This window comes from Heterocephalus glaber, unplaced genomic scaffold (genome assembly GCF_053883595.1).
Source record: "Heterocephalus glaber isolate CG9 unplaced genomic scaffold, H.glaber_assembly_v1.0 deba00000347, whole genome shotgun sequence".
Taxonomy (NCBI): domain Eukaryota; kingdom Metazoa; phylum Chordata; class Mammalia; order Rodentia; family Bathyergidae; genus Heterocephalus; species Heterocephalus glaber.
The window spans coordinates 6467677-6491954 of NW_028258143.1; the positions used below are offsets into that span (position 1 = coordinate 6467677).

Below are 24278 nucleotides of genomic sequence, written 5' to 3' on the forward strand. Positions count from 1 at the left end.
GGCAGAAGGCCAGATGGCAACCATTTTTTACTGCATTCAATCAGCAAACACTTGTGCATTCTGGAATGTGAAACACTAAGAGCTTGAAATAAAAATAGCAATAGAAGCTACATGTATATTATATTCTGTCTAATTAACTGTATGCCCACTTGACAAATATACAACTGCAGTTTCTTCAAATGACTCATTCTTTAGCAAAAATAGCTCATAGACTTGGTACAATGTTGTATTTCTGCGCAGAGCCCAAATATCTTTGTTGTATTGCTAGATTCTCAAAAGCTTTCATTTCTATGCCTCTTTCAATAGTGGTTTTCAAGCTTTTTCTCATCTTTTTCTTCTCCTTCATAATAAATGCTCACATGTTATGCTGCTCTACAAAAATGGACTACAATAACACACAATACAGCATCAATCATTAATTACTTAAGAAGTTACCTTCTAAAGAGCATTATTTACAGAGACTATTAAAGCAAAGAACACCTGGAGACAGCTTTAAATCAAGGAAACACATATTTAATAATAGAATGTGAGAAACATGAAAAAACACCTGGGTCTCAGTTTGGATAAGAAGGACTCTCAGGGTTTTTCCAATACGCTATGGAACTATCTTCTACTTTAGCTGTGCAGAAGTGAATTTCTGCTGACATTGTTCTGCACTGTGTGAAGTGATTTCGGGAAATGATGAAATCTTGTCCATCTATCTGGACATGGACAGAGAAACTTCTTTCTCAAAAGCACTCTGATTCATGGCTTTGGCTCGAGGTTTACCTCTCTTCCTGATGAAGGAAATGAGGATGAAATGATTCCTAGTCACTTTCTAATTATATGTCTCAAAGAGTGGTTATGAATATGGGGTCTCTCCACCATTTCCTGGAAGGCAAACCATGACACATCTTAGGACTGTGGTCACAGTGGAGTTTATACTCTTCTTCGAAAGTACAGGACATACTAATATTCGCTTAATCTTGGTAGTCAGTGCTCACCTTTAGCTATTTCAGAAGTTCTTGTATTCAGTTATTCTATAATCACACTCATGGTTGATATTCTCATGGCATATGTTTCTTTGCTTCTAATAATGATGACCAGAAACACAGAGACCACTGTGGGTTAAGGTCTGAGTTAGTGTGATTTTCAGCTTAATATGGGATATTGGGTGAAGCATACATATTAAATATTTCTAAGCCAAAACAAAAATAAAACAAAAACTGACTGGATAAGAGGTGAATAAATAAATAAATAAATAAATATATAAATATGTAAATCAATGTAATTGTCACTTGAAAGCTTTATGCTGTTTCAATCTGCTTCAATATTCTTTTAGAGAAAACTGTTTCTTTGTTCTGGGAAAACAGTAAAGAGGAATTTTATGTAATAGAAAACAAAGACTCCGCTGACAGGGAAATATTAGAGGTGTTCTGGTTCGAGGGAATTATAACTCTTTGGGAATGATAACAAAACTTTTGTTTGTTTAGGACAGAGTTGCATCTCTGCAAAGAAGTATGTGTTAGGAAAAAAAATACTTAAAAGTAGGAGTATAAAGACAAAACAGAGGAAAAGTAAAGGATAGAATTACTTCCTACTCAAACCCATGTAATGGGTTGCCCCTCTTCTTGCAGGAAGGTGAGTGCCTCAAATTACGGGATCCATGGAAGGCAGCTTTGTTGTAATGGTTGGCCACAAAAGACCCAAATTCATGTGGTCATGTGTGGCACGATTTAGAAATGATTCAAAAGGTATTTACTTTCCATTGTATGTTCTAACTGGTTATTTTTCTACATCATAAAACTGTTGGGGTTATTTCTACATGGCTTGCTGTTTTACTGAACTCTAGCTTTGTGCAGTGCATTCTCTGTGTTTTCAAGGTGTTCACTAACAAAGAGTAATGATTGTTGTTATTCAAACTAAGGTACTGATTGTTTAAAATTTTACTTTATAGAGTAGATGTTTATTGTGTTTAGTGTTTAGTAAATTAGAATGTTTAAAAATGTTGAGCTTTGTAAATCTGAAAAGATTTAAGAAAAAAGGCTCCTACAGGCAAAGTGAACAGGTACAAAGCTACTGCAGTGATACAGGTATACCCAGGCTTGATTCTTCAAATATTTGACAGCCACTTGGGCCACCTGCCACCAGAGTGGATCTTTGATTATCATTCTTTTGGTTTGAAGATGGTATCCTTTTTCCTTACATTAATAAACACATAAAGAAATAAAATAAATTGATTATTTAAAATACCTTTCAGGAAAAAAATAAAATACCTTTAAAATATCAGAGTTCAAAGAGCATCTCTTTGACCTCACAACACTCTTCTAGATTGACTCAATAGGAATACCAGTTTTTATCAAGTTAGAACTTAAATTTGCTCCATTCATTGATCTTATTCTCACATCTTTTCATTCATTTTCACCAAGAGAGCTTCAGACATTCTTCAATGTATTATAATCCACATACTATAAAATTCTCTCAGGTACGGTACACAATCCAGTGTTGTAGAACACATTCACTGGGTTATGCAATTATGATCATTTTCAATCTGAGAACACTTTCATCATTCCGCCACCAAAAGGAATCCACACCAATTAGCTGTCCATTCTCATCCACCACACTTCCCATGTTCCCTAATCACAGGCAATTGCTAATCTCCTTTTTGACTTTAAAGGTTTGCCTAATCTCAATATTTCATATAAATGCAATTATAAAAAGTAATCTTCTGTGATATTCCTTTTACTTAGTATAGAATTTTCAGGGTTCATCCTTGTTGTAGCATATAACAGTACTTCAACTTTTTATTGTTTAATGATATTCCATTATATATATGCACCACATTTTATTCATCCATTCATTAGCTTGCTGACATTTGTGCCATTTCTGCTTTTCCACTATTTTTTTTCTTACATTCTTTTATTGGTACATTGTAGGTATACAACACAATTACATTTCTCATTGGGAATTGTACCTTTACATAATGCATCTTGGTTCTTATTTTTTCTCCATTCCTAGCCCTCCCTTCACCCCCTCCACACTTCCCTATTTACAAAGACTTTATTTCCATTTTTTCCATTTCTCAGGATTTTTCCTTTCGTTTCTTTCCTTTCCCCTGCCCCTCCCACTACCCCTACCCCTTTGGACCTTTTCTTCCTATTTTGCATTATCGATTATTCATTCTAATCATTGGTACATTTTAGGTATACAATATAATGACATTCATCATTGGAAATTTGCACCTTTACATAGTCTCTCTTGGTTCCTATTATTCACCGTTGCCCACCCCTCCCTTCAACCCCTCCATTCCTCCCTATTTACAATGATTTTGTTCCTATTTTTCCATTTTCTCATATTAATCCCATTCCCTTTTATCCTTTCCCCTAGCACTCCCACTTCCTTCCCCCTTGCCCCTTTTCTTCCTATTTCACATTACCTATTATGCATTTTAGTCCTTATTTACACTTTCAGTTTCTCACACCAGAGAGACTATTCGGTATTTATACATGTGTGCCCTATTTATTTCATTTAAGAGTATCACCTCAATCTGCATCCACTTAGCTATAAATGTCTCTAATTTCTCATTTTTTATGGCTGAGTAGTACTCCATTTTATTAAAAAAACCACATTTTTCTTTATCCAGTCTCCAGTTGATGGCCATTTGGGCTGTTTCCAAGTTTTAGCTATTACAAACTGTGCTGCTATGAACATGGGAGCACATATATCACTGCGGTATGATTCTTTTAATTCTTTGGGGAAGATCCCCAGCAGTGGAATAGGAGGGTCAAATGGGACTTCCAGTCCTAGTTCTTTGAGGTATCTCCATACTGATTTCCACAGTGCTTGCACGAGTCTACACTCCCATCAGCAGTGGAGCAGGGTTCCTCTTTCCCCACAGCCCTGCCAGCATTGGTTCTTGGTTGATTTCATGATAGCAGCCATTCTTTCTGGAGTGAAGTGGAATCTCAGCATTGTTTTCATTTGCATCTCTCAAATGACCAGTGATGTTGAACATTTTTTCATGTATTTATTTGCTATTTCTACTTCTTTGTCTGAGAAATGTCTGTTCATTTCAGATGCCCATTTTTGGATTGGGTCTTTAAATTTGGGATGTCTGATCTTTTTAAGTTCTTTATACATTCGAGATAGTAGACCTTTGTCTGAGGAAGAGCAGGTGAAGATTTTTTCCCACATTGTGGGTTGTCTCTTCACACTGCTGGTGGTTTCTCTTGCTCTGCAGAAGCGTTTTAATAAGAAGAGATCCCATTTGTTGATTGTTTGTGCTAGTTCTCAGGCAACTGAGATTTTGTTCATAAAATCTTTTCCTACACCAGTGTCTTCAAGAGTTCTACCTAACCTCTGTTCCAACTGGTTCAGAGTTTCTATTTTAATATTTAGATCTTTAATCCATTTTGATTTTAGTTTAGTGCATGGTGAGAGATATAGGTCTAGTTTTAATCTTTGGCAAGTTGAAGTCCAATTTTTGCAGCACCATTTATTAAAGAGTCTATCTTTCCTCCAGTGAGGGTGTTTGGCTCCTTTATCGAAGATGAGATGGCTGAGTGTCTGGCATTGTTTCTGCATCTTCTAATCTGTTCCACTGGTCCTCAGGTCTGTTTCTTTGCCAGTACCATGCTGTTTTTATCACAGTAGCTTTGTAGTAGAGTTGCAGGTTGGGGATTGTGATACCCCCTGCCATGTCTCTGTTACCTAGAATTGCTTTTGCTATTCTGGGTCTGTTCTTGTTAGAAATGAATTTTTGGATTGTTTTCTCAAGGCCCATGAAGTATGCTGCTGGGATCTCAATTGGAATTGCATTAAATCTATATAGCAGTTTTGGAAGTATGGCCATTTTCCCTATATTATTCCTTCCTACCCAGGAGCAGGGGATGTCTGTCCATTTTCTGATATCATCTTCAATCTCTCTTTTCAGAGTGCCATAGTTTTCAGAGAAGAGGTCTTTGATTTCTTTCCTTAGGTTGATTCCTAAGTATTTCAATTTTTTGGATGTTATTGTGAAAGGAATTATTTGCCCTATTTCTCTCTCAGTGAGTCTGTCATTTATGTAGAGGAAAGCTATTGATTTTTGTGTGTTGACCTTGTAACCAGCTACTTGACTGAATTTGGTTATTAAGTCTAGAAGACTTTTGGTGGAGTTCTTGGGGTCTTCTATATAGAGTATCATGTCATCTGCAAATAATGACAATTTAACTTCTTCATTTCCTATCTTTATTCCTTTTATTTCTTTCTCTTGTCTAATTGCCATGGGTAATGTTTACACAACTATATTGAACAAGAGTGGTGATAGTGGACATCCTTGTCTTGTTCCTGATTTTAGTGTGAAGGATTTCAGCTTTTGACCATTTAGTATGATATTGGCTGTTGGTTTTTCATAGATGGCTTCTATCAGTTTGAGGTAGAGACCATCTATTCCAATTTTTTGTAGGGTTTTTATCATAAATGCATGTTGGATTTTGTCAAATGCTTTTTCTGTTTCTATGGAGATAATCATATGGTTTCTGTCCTTGGCTCTGTTGATATAGTGAATTACATTGATTGATTTGCCTGTGTTGAAGCATCCCTGCATCCCTGGGATGAATCCCACTTGAAAAGGGTGTATGATCTTCTTGATGATCTTCTGCATTCTGTTTGCCATTATTTTATTAAGGATTTTTGCATCTATGTTCATTAGTGAGATTGGCCTATAGTTCTCCTTTTCAGTTGGGTCTTTCACCGCTTTGGGGATCAAGGTGATGCTTGCTTCCAGGAATGAATTTGGGAGCATTGCTTCCCTTTCAATTTCATTGAAGAGTTTAAACAGTAGTGACAGCAGTTCCTCTCTAAAAGTCTTTTAGAATTCAGCAGTGAAGCCATTAGGGCCCAGGCTTTTCTTAGTTGATAAGTTTTTAATTACATTTTCAATTTCATTGGTTGATATTGGATTGTTCAGAATTTTTAGGTCTTCTTTGTTCAACTTTGGTAATTCATATATATCTAGGAATCTGTCCATTTCTTCTGTGTTGTCCATCTTATTGGAGTATAGGTTCTGGAAGTAGGTATTGATGATCCTCTGGATTTCTGCTGGGTCTGTTGTAATTTCACCTTTTTCATTGCTAATTGCTTGGATTTGGGCCTTTTCTTTCCTTTTTCTGACAAGGTTGGTGAAGGGTTTGTCAATGTTGTTACTTCTTTCGAAGAACCAACTCTTGGCTTCATTGATTTTTTTGTATCGTTCTCTTAGTCTCCATTGCATTGATTTCTCCTCTGATCTTTATAATTTCCTCCCTGGTATGAGCTTTGGGGTTGTCCTGCTCTTCTTTTTCTAGAAGCTTGAGGTTCAGCATCAGGTTGTTTAATTGGGCTCATTCTGTTTTCCTAATATGCATATTCACTGCTATGAATTTCCCTCATAAGACTGTTTTCATTGTGTCTCATAGGTTCCAATATGTTGTATTGTCATTGTCATTTAATTGAAGGAACTGTCTGATTTCTTCTTTAATTTCCTCTGTGACTCACTGGTTATTCAGAAGTGTGTTGTTCAATTTCCACATGTTTATGAAATTTTTTAGTTTCTTTTGCTATGGATCTCCAATTTCATTGCACTATGGTCTGATAATATACAGGGGATAACTTCAATTCCTTTGCACTTACTTAAACATGTTCTATGTGTGAGTATGTGGTCTATTTTGGAGAATAACTGATGTACATCTGAGAAGAATGTGTTTTCTGATTTTGTGGGGTGGAAGACTCTGTGAACAGTTTTTAAGTTCATTTGTTCAAGAGTTCGATTGAGTTCTAGTATTTCATTACTTATTTTTTGTCTAGTTGATCTATTTGTGACACTGGGGTGTTGAGGTCCCCCACTACAATTGTATTAGTGCATATATGACTTTTCATGTCCATTAGTATCTGTTTTATATAGTTGGGTGCACTATGTTTGGTGCATAGATATTTATGATTGTCATCTCTTCCTGTAGGATTCTTCCCTTTACAAGGATGTAGTTTCCTTTTTCATCTCTCTTAATCAGTGTTGGTTTGAAATCTACTTGATCTGCAAAGAGGATAGCTAGTCCTGCTTTTCTTCGGGTTCCTGTCACATGGAGTATTGTTTTCCACCCTTTATCTTTCAGTCTATGAGTTTCATTTTGAATTAAGCGTGTTTCTTGTATGCAGCATATTGTTGGACTTTGCTTCTTGACCCATTCTGCCAGTCTATTTCTTTTGATTGGTGAATTGAGACGATTAACGTTGATGGTTATAACTGAAACATATTGACTTGTCATTGCCATGACTTTTTCTTTTTGTTGGGTTCTCCCCCTTTACATTTAATTTCTTGTCATTCCAGATGGGTTCATTCTGCTTTGCTTCCTGGGGTTGTGATCCTCAATATCTGTTCCTAGGATATTGTGTAAAATTCTTTGGAGTGCTGGTTTGATATTCACGAAGTTCCTAAGGTGTTCTTTGTCATGAAAGTATCTTATTTCTCCATCAATTTTGAAAGATAGTTTTGCAGGGTACATAAATCTAGGTTGGAGACTGTTTCCTTTTAGGGCTTGGACTATGTCACTCCAAGGTCTTCTTGTCTTGATGGTTTGTGTTGAGAAGTCTGCTGTGATTCTGATGGTCTTTCCTTTGTATGTGATTTCTTTCTTTTCTCTGACTGCTTGTAGAACTTTGTTCTTCTGTTGTTTTTCTGGAATCTTAACAATTATATGCCTACGTGTAGATTTTTTTTTGATCAAGGCTATTTGGAGTCCTATATGCCTCCCTTATCTGTATGTCAAGCTCTTTTCCCCTGCTTGGGAAGTTTTCTGCCATTATTTCTGTGAAGAGTTTTTTTATGACATCTGCACTCTCTCCTGTTTCTTCTTTGACTCTAATCAGTCTTATGTTATTCTTTTTTGCATCGTCTAGCAGCTGCTGGATTGATTTCTCATGTTCCCTTATAATTTTGAAGCAATTTTTCCTTTCCTGCTCATTAATTGCAATCTTATCTTCTATATCTGAAATTCTGTCCTCACATTGGCTCATTCTGCTGTGTAGACTTCCAATGGAGATTTTCATGTCCTGGAAATCTATTTGCATCTGTTTTATGGATTCCATTTGTTTCCTATGTTGGGATTCCATCATGTTCCTCAGCTCCTCTAGATTTATTAATCATGTCTTGTACTAGGAGCACAATTTCTCCTGTTATCTGAGTAATTATTTCTGATTTCATTTTTTTCCAGATCCCCTTTTGTTGCCAGTTCAGTGGGTCCAGGTGGTTGAGCATCAGAGTGTTCTATCTCATTTCCCTTTGGGATTGCTGTAGGTTATCTGGATGTCCGGTTTTGAGACTTATTTACCTGTTTTCTCATTTTGCCTGGGGGGGGGGTTGCTCTTGGCACCTGCACAGATTACCTCCTCTGAGCTGGGAGATATGGGAAAGGGGCCAGGAGAAGCAGTAGGGATGATGACCCAAAAGCCCTTTCCTGTGGGCTGGGAGCAGCGGGAGTGATGGTGGCTGGGAAGCCCCTTCGCTTGACCAGGAGCAGTGGGAGGGCGGCTCAGAAGCTCCTACCTCCGGGCCAGGAGCGGTGGGAGGGATGGTGGCCCGGAAGCCCCTTCCTCTGGGCCAGGAGCAATGGGATGGTGGCTCAGAAGCCCCTAACTCTGGGCTGGGAGTGGTGGGACTCAGTACCATGGTCTGGTGGTCCAGTGTCCTCTGCATCTTTGTAGTGTGGAACCAGGTGGCTGTACAGAGGAGGGGGTGGGCGGGGTCCAGTCTGCTTTTCCACTATTATAAATAAAGCACAATGATGAATGTATGGAACTAATTTTTCATTTCTCTTGGAAATAAATCAACTTGTGGAATTGCCAGGTCGTATCTCAAGTCTATGTTTAACATTTTGAAAAACTGCCAGACTATTTTACAAAGAATCTGAACCAGTTTACATTCCCATTAGGAATGTATTAGTATTCTAGTTCTTCCACATCTCTGCAAAAGCTTATTATATCTTTTATGGTTAACATAGTGGATATAAACTGTGATTTTTGTTTGCATTCCTTTGATGTGCAATAATGTTGAGCAATTCTCATATGCTTATCAACAGCTATTTGTATAACTTCCTTGAAGAAATACTTATTTAAATTTTTTTTCCTGGTTTTCAGTTGAGGTATTTGTTATATTTTTGTTGACTTTTGATGTTTCTTTAAAAAATATGTTGTTGTAGCTTATATCTAGATGTCCCCCAAGGCCTCTTTCAGTTATAAGTGGGGAGTTTCAAAGGTGACTGGATTAGGGTATGTGATGCTGGGATAAAGGGTGCCCTATGCTGGACATGGCTGGCACCACCCAAAAGGTGGGTATCCTGGAATTAATGAAAGGGAAATGTGGGCTGCTGCTTCTGCTTGGCTATTTCACCGTTGTGCTGCCTTCTGTCTGCCTTGCCTGGACAATTTCTCCTCTGCAATATCCCTGTGCCATGCCACCCTAAAAGCTCTACAAATTGTGACCTACAATAAAAGTTTTCCTCTTTAACTTTGGATGTTGGGCATTTTGTTTCAGCAATGAGAAAAGTAGCTAAGATATGTGTAAGCTATTCTGAATATAAGTTCTTTATGACATAAATGATTTGTGAATATTTGGCCCCATTCTGATTTGGTGTTTTACTTTCTTTGTGGTATCTTTTGAAGACCAAAAGTTTTTAATTTTGATGAAATCCACATTTTTAAATCATTTGTACTGTTAGTGTCATGTCTAAGAAGGCTTTGCTTAATCCAAGATTATGAAGCTTTGCTACTATATTTTATTCTAAGATTTGCATAGTTGACTTTGTACCTTTAGGACTGTTACATTTTGAGTCTGAGTGTGTGTATGTGTGTTTGTGTGTGTGTGTGTGCATCATGTGCATACATAGTTGTTGAAACACCATTTCTTTAAAAGATGATTTTTTCCTCATTAAGTAGTTTTGGTAGTTTTTAAAAATCAATTGACAATAATGAAATATTTATTTATGTATTATAAAACTGATTTCATTTTCTTTATGTATACCACATTGCCTTGCTAGCTAACTGAGCAATTATATGAAATTTGAAACCAGTAAGCATAGTCTTTTCATTTTGTTCTTCTTTGGCAAGATTACTTTCTCTAGTGTAGGTCTCCAGCATTTGTATAATTATCGAAGGCCAAGTTGTCAATATTTTGGGAGAGATTTTGATAGGGACTATAGATCTGCTTGGATTATACTCCTATCTCAATAGCATTAAGCCTTCCAACCCATGAATATGGGATACTTCCATTTATTTAAGTGTTCTTTTATTTCTTGCAGTGATATTCTGAATTTTTTTCATGGTTAGGTTTTAAAACACAACATTCTTTTCCTAAACTTATTTCTGCTTATTCTATTATTGTAAGCGTAATTGCCTTCTTAGTTTCACTTGTGATTATCTATGACTATAGCATAAAAACACAAATGAATCTATATTTTATCTTATAACCTTCTGAACATTATTATTTCTAATTATTTCTTAGTGAATTACTTAAGATTTTGTATATTCAAGAACTTGACATCTGCAAAGACACATACACATATTTTTTCATCTTTCTTTGCAATCTGGATTCATATATATATATATATATATATTTTTTTTTTTTTTTTACCATAGGTAGAATCTCCAATACAGTGTAGAATAGAAAGTAAGAATATACGAATATACATTCTTGCCTTCTTCCTGTATTTCTTGAGGTAAAATAGTCATTTTTCTTCATTAAATATGATGTGGACCTGATATTTCGGTTCTTTTTATTAGGTTAGGAAGTTTTTTCATCTCAAGTATTTTTAAGTGAAACATTATTGAATTTTATCCACTAAACCTGTAGTTTATCTATGACTTGTTACCGACTTATTGAAATGAGGAAAACTATACACAAGACAAACCATATGTAGAAGAAAGAAGGGAAAGTGTCTTAGTTACTTTCTCATTGCTGAGACAAAATACCTGACACTCGCAAATTAAAGGAGGAAATGTTTATTTTAGCTCATAATTTGTAAAGCTTTCAGTCTATAGTCCAGCAGGTCCAGAGCAGGCCAGTATGGCAGAGAGGAGTGACAAGAGAAAAAGTTTATGGTGTGGCAGGCAGGAGGTAGCAACAATCAAGACAGGTATATACATCCTTCCAGGCTACGCCCACAATGACTACCTCTTCCCAGCAGGTTCACGTCCTAACATCACATCCAGCTATATACTCACCAGTGGATTAATCTATAATCACACATCCATTATCCAGTCACTTCCCCAAAACCCCACCTTGTGAGTACATGAGGCTTTGGGGGGCCCCTAGATAGAAACCATGACAAATGAAAGAAGGAAAGGAGGGATTGAGGGAGAGAAGGAGGGATGGCGGGGTACTAGGCTACTAGAAAATTTTTACACAAAGATAGAGTTTGGGCCAATACAGTTTGTTAGGTTTAAAGCAAGTACACATAAATAATGCCACAGGTCTGGATTGTGAAATGGCCCCATTGTCTTGTTTCTTTGGAAACTATAAATTTAAGATATATGTGGAATGTTCTGTGCAGAGAGTTATCATTTTAAGCTTTGTACCTGGACTGGAAATCAAACCTAGTTTTTTCTATGTCAAAGTGATTTATATCCTTCAAACCAGATTAATATGCTTCATCCTAGTGACACAGTTTCCAACACTGAAATCTGATACTGTGTGGTTTTTGAGAACATGCCAGCGAGAAAGAAAATAGTACATATTCAACACGGGGATTGTTATAACTGTTCACATTTATAGTATGATTTTTCTTTTCATTATCATTATTAAGGAATATTAATCACACAAATTAATGTGTTTCATTTTAACAATATATGTATGTGATATGTTTTGATCATATCTACCCTCTCCTTCCCTCTGGTCCTTTTCCCCTTCCCTAATAGGCCTCCTCAGTTACAGCATATTCTTGAAATAAATTTTAAATCTTATTAACTTCACAACTGTATCTAGCCATGCTATTATTTCAGCCAAGTGTATAACAATACTTTGCAGATGTCACTTGCTACAAAGAACATCCTTACTCCCTTTCCCATTGGGTAAAATATTTCCCTGCCTTTAGAAAAAACGTTAAGACAGGAGGGGTTGTTGTCTCTTCTCCAGTAATGATGAGATGAAAAATGAGGTTGGACTCTCTGTGAAGTTACTTGGGTAACTATGACAGTAGCAGTTGGTTGATCTTTGCTTTGATATTAGGAACAATTTCCACACTATTTTTGTGGACTCTGAAATATGATAGGCACAGTATAGCCATGTTTCTAATTTCCCGGCCTTGTATTTTTCTGATGAATCAAGCTTTCTACTTTAACAAACCATATCAGGGCCACACTTATGCTGAGCCAAATTTCTGTTCAAAGAGAGTGAAACGAAAGCAATATTTAATACTTTTGGTAAGTTCATAGAGTGAGGAGTGGTATTTTTACTTGTTTTACATCATGTTTCCAATATAATTCATCTCGAGGTAAAAAACAAAAACAAAAACGAGGCTGCTGAAATAGCAGTGTTGTAGTCATTTTCTTAAAGATGCCTGTTGTACATCCTTGAGTTCCAAAGATGTTTAACTCTGTATTAATCCACTCTGCTAAATATTGCAAGTTTGGCTGACTGGATAGGTAGGTATTTTGTTTTAACTACATAATCATCTAACCGCAGTGCCTTAAATTTCTTATTGTGATTGTCCAGCTAATTCCATCCCTGATTGTCCAGGGATGTGATTGTTCACACACACATACATGCATGCATGTGTGTAGGCACAATCACACACGTGTGCATGTGCTCACACACACATAACCCGACACTGCTATTAAATCATTGAAAAATAAAATCTTATTCTTTCTCAACTAAATTTTTTTTTATGATTTTGATATTTTCTATGTGTCTTAAAGTTTGTTGTTAATAAAATTGTAATTTTATAAGGAATTAAATATTTTTGATCAAGAGATGGCTGAAATGCTATAAAATGTAGCACTTGCTTATGATTAAATGTACTTTCAGGTTGTCCTTGATTAAAAAGCTAAAGTAAAAGTGATTGTAGCTGGAAGTGAGCTGTATTATCTAGGATAGTAACCCTGGAGTTATGTCAGTCATAGAGAAGGAGCATCTGTTATTGCGATATCAAGTGACTTCTTCCTGAATGGCAGGAGGAAGTAGCCAAGAGGAAGATCTGTCAAGTCACTGGAAAAGGCCAATTCAGAATGTGGATGGATCAGCTATTCTCATTCACTTGGATTTGTTCAGAGCTGTGCTATTTCTCATTCTACTTGTGAGCAATAGAGTGTAATGCTGAAAATACTACCAAGAGAGTTGTATTTTTAAATAATTTGAAATACAAAAAAAAAATTAGATGGATGATTTCCTAAATTAACAACCAAAATACTTTTAACCATTATCAATCTCCCACCCACTCACCCCAGAAAACAGCACCATATAAATCACATAAAATCAGCTTAACCAGTTTTATTATGATTGCGTTTTATAATGTTTCTTCTATCCTTATTGGCCTAGGTTTCCATACTAACCACCTTTATAAATTCCTTGTAAATTGCTTTTTTGTTGTGTGGGAGGAGGTTACTCATGGGAAATTACCTTGTTATGCAGTTTTCTAGCACTAGACAAGTTGAGGCTAAAAGATCATTTGGTTAGTTTCTTGGTGTAGATGGGAAATAAGTAATAGATATTAGACACCTATCTCCAGAGTAGTGCCGTTAAGAGCATAGGTTTTTGCAAGATAAACCTGGGGTAAAATGTGGCTTTAGTACAATAGATACTGTGACTACAAGTTACAGTTTCCTTCTTAGAAAAAGAGAAACAATGAAAAGTATTTCCAAGTAGATTTACCTATAAAATAAGATGATAAGTGCAGAATAGTTTGCAGTTTTTAGCCTTAGTAAGTAGTACCTATTAATTACATTAGTTTTGATATGGCAAGTTGCTTGTAGAAAAAGAAACAAGTGACAAAAGTATAATTATATGAGGGACACTTGGTTCAAAAGCTTTAATTATTGTTTTGAACAGTAATATAATTCTGTTGACACACAAATTAAATATTTACACATCTTAATTCTGGAAACAACTTTCCGTGTAGTTATTTTTGTGAGCTGTAATAATCCTTTTAGAGGTTTCTTGAGAGAAAAACAATAGACAGTTCTTTCTATTATAAATATCCTAATATGATTGCACAAGGTCTATGTATCCTTTGTTAAATTAAGCATGCTTAGAGTAAAAACTGAGGAAAGCAGGTAACATGAAAAATCTGTAATAATTGGGTTATTCTTAGAAATGTATTCAAAATATGACTTTGAAAAATAATATAGCTACTCTACATTATCCTGGTGATTGGAAACAGTTTTTAGAAATAATTACTCTTGTTTTTCACTCTTACTTTTGTGTATTAGTATTTGTGTATTACAATTTGTCTTTTTCTGACTACATTTAAAGCATACTTTAGCTGGCAATTAATATTTTTTGTTTTGTTTTTAATATCACATTAGTAGAATTGAATCAAAGAACTTGCCACATCGACTTACTAAAACATAATTTTTGTATCATTTAATGGTTGAAAGTATGGCTTTTGATTTGCCTTCTTGGTAGTATCACAATAATTTTGAAGTTTTTGCTTTTTCTTGACATCTCAGCATCTATATTGCCAAGAAAACTCATGATTACATCTAAATGGTATTAATCTGATATGATTTTCAAAAGCATTTCTAAATTGTTACACATGAGTACTTTTTGAAAATTATTAAATTATGAAAAAGGGAGAATGCTTCCCTTTTACCTTCATATAAGATGATTACTTGATTGTGGCTTTTTGGATAAGAATATTAAATTTTCAATGCCCTGCTGTTTTCACAAAACCTCCTCTCATAACTATATGTGTGTGTGTGTGTGTGTTTGTATATGTATATATGTAGTTATGTAGCATATAAATATATAACTATAGCCTGTACATGTATAAATATATGTACATATAATGGTCCAGAGCTATATTTTACTGTGTGTAATCTCCTCTTAATGGTGAGCATCACAATTTTGTTTTTATTTTGGAATTTTTGGTGAAATGGTTGGTAAAGTAACAATTGTAGCTGTAGACCTTAAAGGCTTTATTTCTGTCTATAAGCCATGTTTTTAAAACAAAAATGTACCTTTTATCTTTATCTTCACCACCTCAGATGTGGGCTCTGTGGAAGGACTTGCCTACCACAGAGCCTGGGATACGCTGTACTGGACCAGCTCCACCACCTCCTCCATCACCAGGCACACAGTGGACCAGACCCGGCCCGGGGCGTTTGACAGGGAAGCGGTCATCACCATGTCCGAGGACGACCACCCGCACGTGCTGGCTTTGGATGAATGCCAAAAGTAGGACTCACCGAAGTTTTACTTCTGCCTAATAATTATAAGTCAAAAGACTCTCAGAGCTATATTAAGTTTACAAAGAATGAACAATAAAAGCAATGGTTTCCATAAACTCATCCTTCATAATTTCACTTTACTTTTTTAATGAGGGCGTTATAAGTATGGATAACTAAAATCTAGAATATTCAAATATCAAATAAAATTTTCATGAAAGATTCAGTAAAAGTAAATAATAATGAAAGGAAAACTAGAAAGAGAAAACACAATGTTAGAAAAGGTGTATGAAGAAGACATTAAAGCATAGCTAATAGGAATTTAAAATTTAAAATTACTGTTATCAAATATTGAATCCTAAAAGAGTTTTTCTCTTTAATAAAGTAATTTTATTAACTATGTATCTCACAATTTAAATAGAAAAAACAAACACATCAATAAAATTTTTTATATACAGCTAAATTTTCAATATTAAGTACTTGAAAACCATCTAAGAAATCTACATCTGTTTGTTGACCTAATGTGCAAATATTTGAGAAAAATATACAAGTGGAAAATAGTCAAAGTTGGGATATGGGAGGAGATGTCAGAAGAAAACAGTTATAGAAAAACTAAATCACAAAACAGGTTAGGTAGAAAACTACAGAGTTACACTTTTATACAATATTGTATTGGTTTTCTAACTAGACAATCCTTTTTGTTCTCATAAGTAACAAATAAAGAAAAAAAGACCCATCTTTCCTTTACTGAGCAGAAGTAGAAGAGATTCTTTTAGTTGTGGTAAAGACAAATGGACGAATAAAAAGAAATGACAGAAACCACTGACCTTGACCAGTTGTCAGACAAATGAATTATATACATTACTTGCTGTGAAAATAATTAAAAATCCAAACACTTTTATGGAGCTGGAAGTCAGATCAGACTTAATTCACTTAATTGAACACCATCGTACACATGAAATGAACACTCTAAAGGCTAAGGAATGCAATTAGTCCTCGTACAGCTCAAGGTGCTTTAGTTCAGGTGACACCTGGCCTTCTGATGCCAGGGCAGTGCGAGCTCCACTCACTCCACGACCCTGTCACATGGCCTCTTAGGCTGACTCTGCTACACTGATTCCAAAGATTCCACAGAGGAACCTCAGGACAGCGGCAGATGCCCATGGAAAGAATAAAAGAGGTGATCAAAGAATTTATAAGTCATTTCAAGTAGACACGGGGAGGTTTTTAAATAAAATTGAGTATTAAAGAAAGACATACTGCCATTAATCTTGCAGAAAATACTCCACCATGCCATCCCTTTTAATACACCTAACCCATCATTCTTGACAATATGTCCTTTACTGTAATAATTTTTAAAAATTTAAACATTCACCATATTTTTGAAACATCCTTGCAGGTAATTAGTTTTAATTTATAAGTGCTTCATAGGCCAAAACTTACAACTTTATCTTATATTAAGTGAACTATAAATTAAACAGACCAAAAATAGTATGACTAGAACATTTGCAATGAAAGTATTAAAAGGCAATTTACCTTCACGTATATCAGTTGCACTCACTCTTGGGTTAATTAGTATTCAGAAATTTTAAAATAAAATTCTAAATGAAAATTATTCTTAAGTCTAAAACTTGGTTGTGATATTAGTTATTTGTATAAACAACTTACTCAAGCTCTCTTGACTCCTTGGAGTCCTGCTCTGTGAAATGAACAGGAGAAATGAAAAGAACTCTAATATATTCAAAGTTGTCTAGTTCTCAAGCCAACACTACAGGAAAATATCACAGAAAAATTGTAAGTTAAATATCTCACATTATGTGCATAACTTTTAAGTTATTTTAGTTAACTATGTCATTTAAAAATTATCAGTAAAATTGCTAACAATGAAGGAAAATGGAATGAATACCGTTTTATCTTTTCCAATGTATAGTTACTTAAGATAGAATATTTTAAACATTTGGCCATTTAGAACCCTTTTGTATTCTGTAGAATAAAAATAAAATTAAATATTTTAAGAAAGAGTAAGGATCACCCAGCCCTTTTCAAAGGATATGGGCTATTTTAAAAATTATCAAACAAAGATTTTTGTTAGAAACTTGAATGTTATCTAGAAATAAGTTTTTACAAAATATTCAAGTATACGTATTAAATAATTCACTTGACTGTAATCATAAATCACCTTTAAATGCTTTTGTATGGGAATGATATATAATCTGTAAATATGAAATATAACTTTGTAGTTTTTCTTTGCCGTTATGTACTAAGCATAATTTTTTCTAGAGTTTTAAAGCACTCAGCTACCAGCCACACTCCTCACCTTCCCTTCCTTGCTAAGAAGCAAAAATTTATATTCAAATAAACTCTTGAAGGTAATCCAACAGATGAAGAGGAATACAGGGAGATGTTTCTGTAAAAATATGGATTGGTGACAGGAACCTGACAGACTTTGTACAATTTCAGTGATTTCAAACAGCTTTCTGAAAAATCATAGGCTTTCCACGAAGTATAATTTGACAAACACTGATTTAAAAAAATCTCTCTGCAACACATAAAAAATAGGAATTATGTTTTAGGATTTGAGAGTCACCCCTAAACTTCCAGAAACAACACTGTGAATGATGACAAAAATCATCTAAGAGAAAAGAATAAGTTATAGAAATGTGGAATGTTGATAATTTGTATTTTTTAGAAAACATACAATGGAGAATGTAGAGTTTAAAAAGCAAAACTAGAATGGAAGGCAGATTATTATTTTCATCAAGTATGGAAGACAAACACAGTTAGCAAAACTATGTCCAGCTCTTAGGTGATGCTGCAGCCAAGATGGCGCTGGCGGCGGCCTGAACGTCAGGCTCCGGGCTGGGCTCTAGGCGGGGCGGGGGCGGCGGGGGCCGCAGCCAGGGCCTCCAGTCTCTCCCAGGCGTGAGCGCCCAAGCACCCCTCCTCTGGCCGGGTGAGTGGGTTCGCTGTGGAGACGGCCCCGAGGAAAAGAGGCGCTCGCCCCTAGGCACCATGGCGGGATCGTCGAGAAACATCCTGAAGCACCTCTCCAGTGTTCCTTGCTGGCTGTGGTGGAGCGTGGTGTGCTGTGAGTTGCACACCCACCTAAGTGAGTACCAGAAGAGTCTCAGGAACCCTGGCACCTGAGACTGCTTGCTTTCACCAGGAGTAGGGGCCATTTGTCTGTTTCCTGCCCGCAGATTTGCCAAAAATTTATCTCCTGACAAGATAAATCTGAGTACCCTAAAAGGAGAAGGTGAATTGAAGAATCTGGAGTTGGACGAAGAGGTGCTTCAGAGTATGTTGGATTTACTCACATGGCTTGCTCGCAACAAAGTTTTTTGTAACAAAGTATCCATTAGGATCCCATGGACAAAACTGAAAACACATCCTGTTTGTCTCTAGATAAGGTAATAACGGAGATGAGTACATGTGAAGAACCTCAAGTCTCTAATGGCCCACCACCAATTGCAACAGCTTCAGGACAAAATGAATATGGCTTTGCTGAAAAAGTAGTTGAGGGAATTACTATTTCTGTAAATTCTGTTGTCATCAGAATTGGACCCAAAGTTTTCAGTGTGTCCTTTGAACTTTTTCAGCTGCTACTCTATAGTGTCAGTGCGAAGTGGAAGCAGGGAGATTTAAGGTTTACTCAGGTTCAAGATACACAGAGAGGAGAAGTTTTGACATTTAAAGAAATAAATTGGCAGATGGTTTGAACAGAGGCAGATGCTACCCAAAGTTCACATCTTGAAATTATGTGTGCTCCTCTTCGATTAATAACCAACCAATCAAAAATTCGAGTCACACTTAAAAGAAGATTAAAAGAGTGCAATGTCATAGCAACAAAGTTAGTTCTAATATTGAATGATTTATTATCGGTTTTAACGGATTCACAGTTGAAAGTTATGGTACAATATGCAAAATCTCTTAGTGAAGCAATAGAAAAATCAACAGAACAAAGGAAGAGTGTGGCTCCTGAACCCACACAGAGCTCCACAGTTACTCCATCTACCCAGCAAGTGAAGACGCCACAGACTTCAAGTGCTCCTGATCTGAATGATGCAATTGTGAAACTATTCAATGACCTTGATGTTAAAGAAACCTCCCATCATTTAGTGATTTCTCATCTAGATCTACACATACGTGATGATATTCATGCAAAAGAAAAAGAGTCAAACAGATGTATCACCGGAGGTGCTATGCAACTCTTTTTTACATACCTAACCATAGATTATTATCCTTATCTTAAAGCAGGAGATAGTTGTAATCACTGGATGTATTTCAGTGATGCAACCAAAATGAAGACTGGATGGGCCAGTGAGTTGTTGCATCAATTTGAGTGCAAAGTTGAAATGCTTAAGCAAGCTGTGAAGGATCATCAGGTAGGATCACCTCCCAAATCCCCAACACAGGCCTCTCCCCAGCACACACAAACAGAGAAGGATTCTGTTGTGAAAGGGACCTCCAGAATGTCTGCAATGTTGCCCCAGCAATCCAAAGCTAAGCGGACATCGAGTTCTGTGGTGGTTAGACTTGCAGATTTCAACGTGTACCAGGTCTCTACAACAGAACAATGTCATTTTTCTCCCAAAAGTATGATTTCCTGCAATAAAAAATCACTATATCTTCCACAAGAAATGTCAACTGTCTATGTAAAATTCCTAGAATATTACTATCCAGATGGAAAGGATTTTCCAATTCCATCTCCCAACCTTTATGGCCAGCTGAATGCACTGCAGTTTTCTGTGAATGAAAGAAGCATTCTGTGGTTAAATCAGTTTCTTTTGGATTTAAAACAGAGTCTTAATCAGTTCATGACTGTGTACAAGTTGAATGACAATTCAAAATCTGATGAGCATGTTGATATCTGAGTTGATGGCTTAATGCTAAAGTTTGTCATTCCTTCTGAAATGAAATCCGAATGTCATCAAGATCAACTTCCTGCTGTTTCCGTTCAGAGTTCTGATGATTGCCATCAACACAAAGCACTGTCCAAACTGTTGACATTTTGGTCTAGAAGCTTTGTTTCAAGACTTCAAAGTGATTTTTTAGTAAAACATATACTGACTTCCCTAAATCTTGTGACAGTTTTAATCTTCTGCATCCAATCTTCCAGAGACATGCTCATGAACAAGATACCAAAATGCATGAACTTTACAAAGGAAATATTACTCCCAAATTGAATAAACACACTCTTAAGACTTCTGCTGCCATGGATGTTTGGGCTGTGTACTTTTCTCAGTTTTGGATAGATTATGAAAGGATAAAAAGTGGAAAAGGATGACTAATACATTTTGTAGACTCTTTCCTTCTATCTGTCTGGATTTGTCAGCCAACAAGATATGCAGAGTCACAAAAAGAGCTGCAGACTTGTAATCAGGTAGCCATAAATACATCCCAAAGAGAATCTAGTGATCTGGCTGGTTGACTGAAGCGGAAGAAGCTGCTAAAGGAGTATTACAGCACAGAATCTGAGCCCGTGACAAATGGTGGCCAGAAACCCTCATCAGATCCATCTCTAAGCATTTCCTCTTCATCGTTAGATGCAGATATTCATGTTCTGGTTCATGTGCATAAACATGTTAGTATGCCGATCAATCACTACCAGTATCTGCACCTACTTTTCCTACATGAGTCACTTGTTTTGCTTGCAGACAACTTAAGGCAAGATGTAGAAGTTGTGACTGGCAACCCTTTTACTCAGACATCTGTTTGCATTGGACTTCCACTCAGAAGTGCAGAACTGGCTCTTCTGCTGCATCCAGTGGATCAACCAAATCCTCTTAAGTCTCCTGTTTCTGACAGTGTGAGCCCAATGGTTCCTGAGGATTTTCACCAGAAAATGGAGAATTTTTGTCTTCAAAAGGAAAACAAGTTAGTAGTGGTATAAATCAAATAAGAAGTGTCAGTGTTAATCACATATCAGACAATAGATCTATGAGTGTTGACCTTAGCCATGTCCCTTTAAAGGATCGTTTACTTTTTAAATCAGCTAGTGATACTAATCTACAAAAAGGTACTTTTCTGGACTGTTTATCAGATAAGCATTTAGGGAAAATAAGTGAAGATGAAAATAGTGGACTAGTTTACAAAGGTGGCTCAGGAGAAATTGGATCAGAAATAAAAAACAGAAAGCATTCATCTTGTACAAATTCAAACCATCTTGTACAGATTAAACCACCAAGAAGACTCAAATAGGATGTAATTTGATAATGATGGTAATCAAAACATTCTTTCAAGTAGTTTAACAAGTAAAGGAAATGAAACCACAGAGTCACTCTTTAAGCCTGGAGATCTGCTTCTAGATGCAGCTTCATTCCCCGACAACCTGGAAATCAGTAAAGAAGAGGCATCCACAGTTAGAACACTTAAATCACAGTCATCTTTAAGTGGGAAACCTAAGGAACATTGCCCACCCAACCTGCCTCCACTCAGTGTTTCTTATGAGAACATGAAAAGAAGCTCCTCACAAACCTCCTTGGATACCATTTCCCTTGACAGCGTGATATTGGAAGAACAGTTGTTGGAAAGTGATGAAAGCAATAGTCATGTATTTTTGGAAAAATAAATTAAAAAGAACTCTACCAATTACCAGAGCCCAGCAGAGAGTGTGAGCACATGTGCAAATCTGCAGAAATACGGTGACTCCTCTCCAGATGCCATTTGTATTCAGAGGGTGCTCGAGAAAATCATGATGACCTGATGTCAGTCATGGTGTTTAAAATTACTGGTGTTAATGGGGAAATTGATATCCGAGGAGGAGAAGATTCAGAAATCTGTCTTCAAGTGAACCAGGTGACACCAGATCGGTTAGGCAATATCAGTCTTGGGCATTATCTTTGTAATTGTCCAGTTGGTTCTGATCAGAAATCTGTAATTCATTCCAAATCTTCTCCTGAGATTTTGCTGAGGTTTGAAAGTGGGCCTAGTGCTGTTCTACACTCTTTGGTTGCAGAAAAAATGGATTTCTACAATGCCATATAGAAAATTTTAGTACTGAGTTTCTTACATATTCTCTTATGAATATTCAACATTTTCTGGAAGATGAAACTGTTGCAACAGTAATGCCAATGAAGATACAAGTTTCTAACACAAAAATAAATATAAAAGATGGCAGCCCTCGGAGTGGTACAGTATCCCTTGAACCAACTCCTGTAACTGTGCATATTGATTGTCTTGTGGTAGAGAGAAATGATGATGGCTCATTTCGTATCAGAGATTCTCATATGCTTAACTCTGAAAATCATTTGAGAGAAAATGTCAGAAGTGATTCCACGCTGCTGACCAGTGGACAGTGTGAATGGAAGAAATAGCACGGTGTTGAGCGAGCAACTCAGATGAGCCCAGAGGCCCTGTGGCCAACTCCGTCAGTTCACTTTCCTGAGTGCTCCATTGACGTTTCGAAGCAACAGCCCATGGAAGAGAATGAATCTCTTAAACAGGAACTAGCTAAGGCTAAAATGGATCTTGCAGAGTATCACTTGGAAAAAGATGCACTTCTTCATCAAATAAAGAAGATGATGGGTCAATAACGAGTGGTTATCAGAATGCCAATTATAGATCAGGAGGAGAAGGGTATATTTATGATGTACATGTTACCAGTGAGTGGATGACTTTCCTTGTCAGGAAATTAACATGACATGAAATGTGGTGAAGTAGTGACTTTTCCAAAGCCAGTTTGGAAAGTATTAGGTATGAACATTACAATCTTTAGTTATTTTGTGTTTTGGGATTCAACCCTTTTGTAAGCTGGTGTGATTTAGGGAAGTCAGTACATACTGTAAAATAATTACGTGCTTAATGATAACCCGATGTCATTTCCTAATTTTGATAATCTCATTATAAGAATTTTTTTTAAAGAAAACCTGTTGTGTTTACATGAATTACTGGATTTATTTCTCACTATTTGTTAATAATTTACTATTTACAGAGATTCAGATGCTTTCAGGGATAATGTAAAATAAAAAGAAGCTTACATTTTAAATGCTATTAAAATTATATACTTAAATCTATAACTAATCACTGTAAAAAGTCCAATCAAATTAATAAATTGTATAATTAATAAGTTTAAGAACTCTGAAAAACTTTTCTCCTACTGAACTTATTAAAGTACCTTGAAAATATGAAAAAAGTCACTTTAGATAATGGGTAAACTATGTAAGTAGGAGCTATAATTTTCAGTAAAAAGATGGTACAAATGTAAAAATAAAATCACAAATATTAGTGTAGTCAAATGATTTAAAAAGCATTACTTGTACATTCCTTTAAACATTTATTGTTAAAGTAAAATTTAACTGTCATTCTAAATTTGGCAGCATTTGTAATTATAAAAACTTTAATTAGTACTATTTGTATTATTTCTTAACTTTATTATTCCTCTTTGAAGAAGGTTTTTGGGGAATCTACCTTTCACATACTTAAAATAACTTCATACCATTCCTGTAGTATCATAGTAGATAGGTGTTTGCACATACTGAATTTATAAAACTAGTTTTGATTAAAGTTCTATGTGATATATATATATACACTATATATATATACATATGTATAGTCTTCTATGATGAGTTATTGTTAAATATTGAATTCTATTTTCTAAGAAGATTGAAAACAACATGAGAGAGAATCATGCTTCATTAAATAAAAGTATATGAGTGTTTAAAAACAGGCTTTGAAGATCTAAAATATATTTCTGACAAAATTATACTAAGTGGCATCTATTTTAAAATTCACATTCTTGAACATAAATATATCCAAGTTAGAACATGAAACAGTTGGACTTTTTTTTTTGTTAAAGATACTTGAAAATTCGGAACCATGTTGCCACACTTTATGGTGCTTGCTATTTGGCATCACTTATGACGCTGTCCCCATACTGAGTGCTTGGGGGAAAATACATATCTATCTTG

The 24278-nt window shown here is 35.8% G+C and overlaps 1 protein-coding gene and 1 pseudogene across 11 annotated transcripts in view; both read left to right on the forward strand.

Annotated features, from left to right (window-relative positions):
- Positions 1–24278, forward strand: part of Lrp1b (LDL receptor related protein 1B) — a 1848437-nt gene that overhangs the window by 1457592 nt on the left and 366567 nt on the right. For all 11 annotated transcript variants that reach the window (XR_015445151.1, XM_087195526.1, XM_087195530.1 and 8 more), the window contains one exon: positions 15190–15379. Coding sequence is in view for 10 of the 11 variants with exons in the window: in XM_087195526.1 (XP_087051652.1) it covers positions 15190–15379 (190 nt within the window). In the remaining variant the exon portion in view is untranslated. The remainder of the gene's footprint in view (positions 1–15189; positions 15380–24278) is intronic.
- LOC147829841 (bridge-like lipid transfer protein family member 3B pseudogene) lies at positions 18382–23834 on the forward strand (annotated as a pseudogene).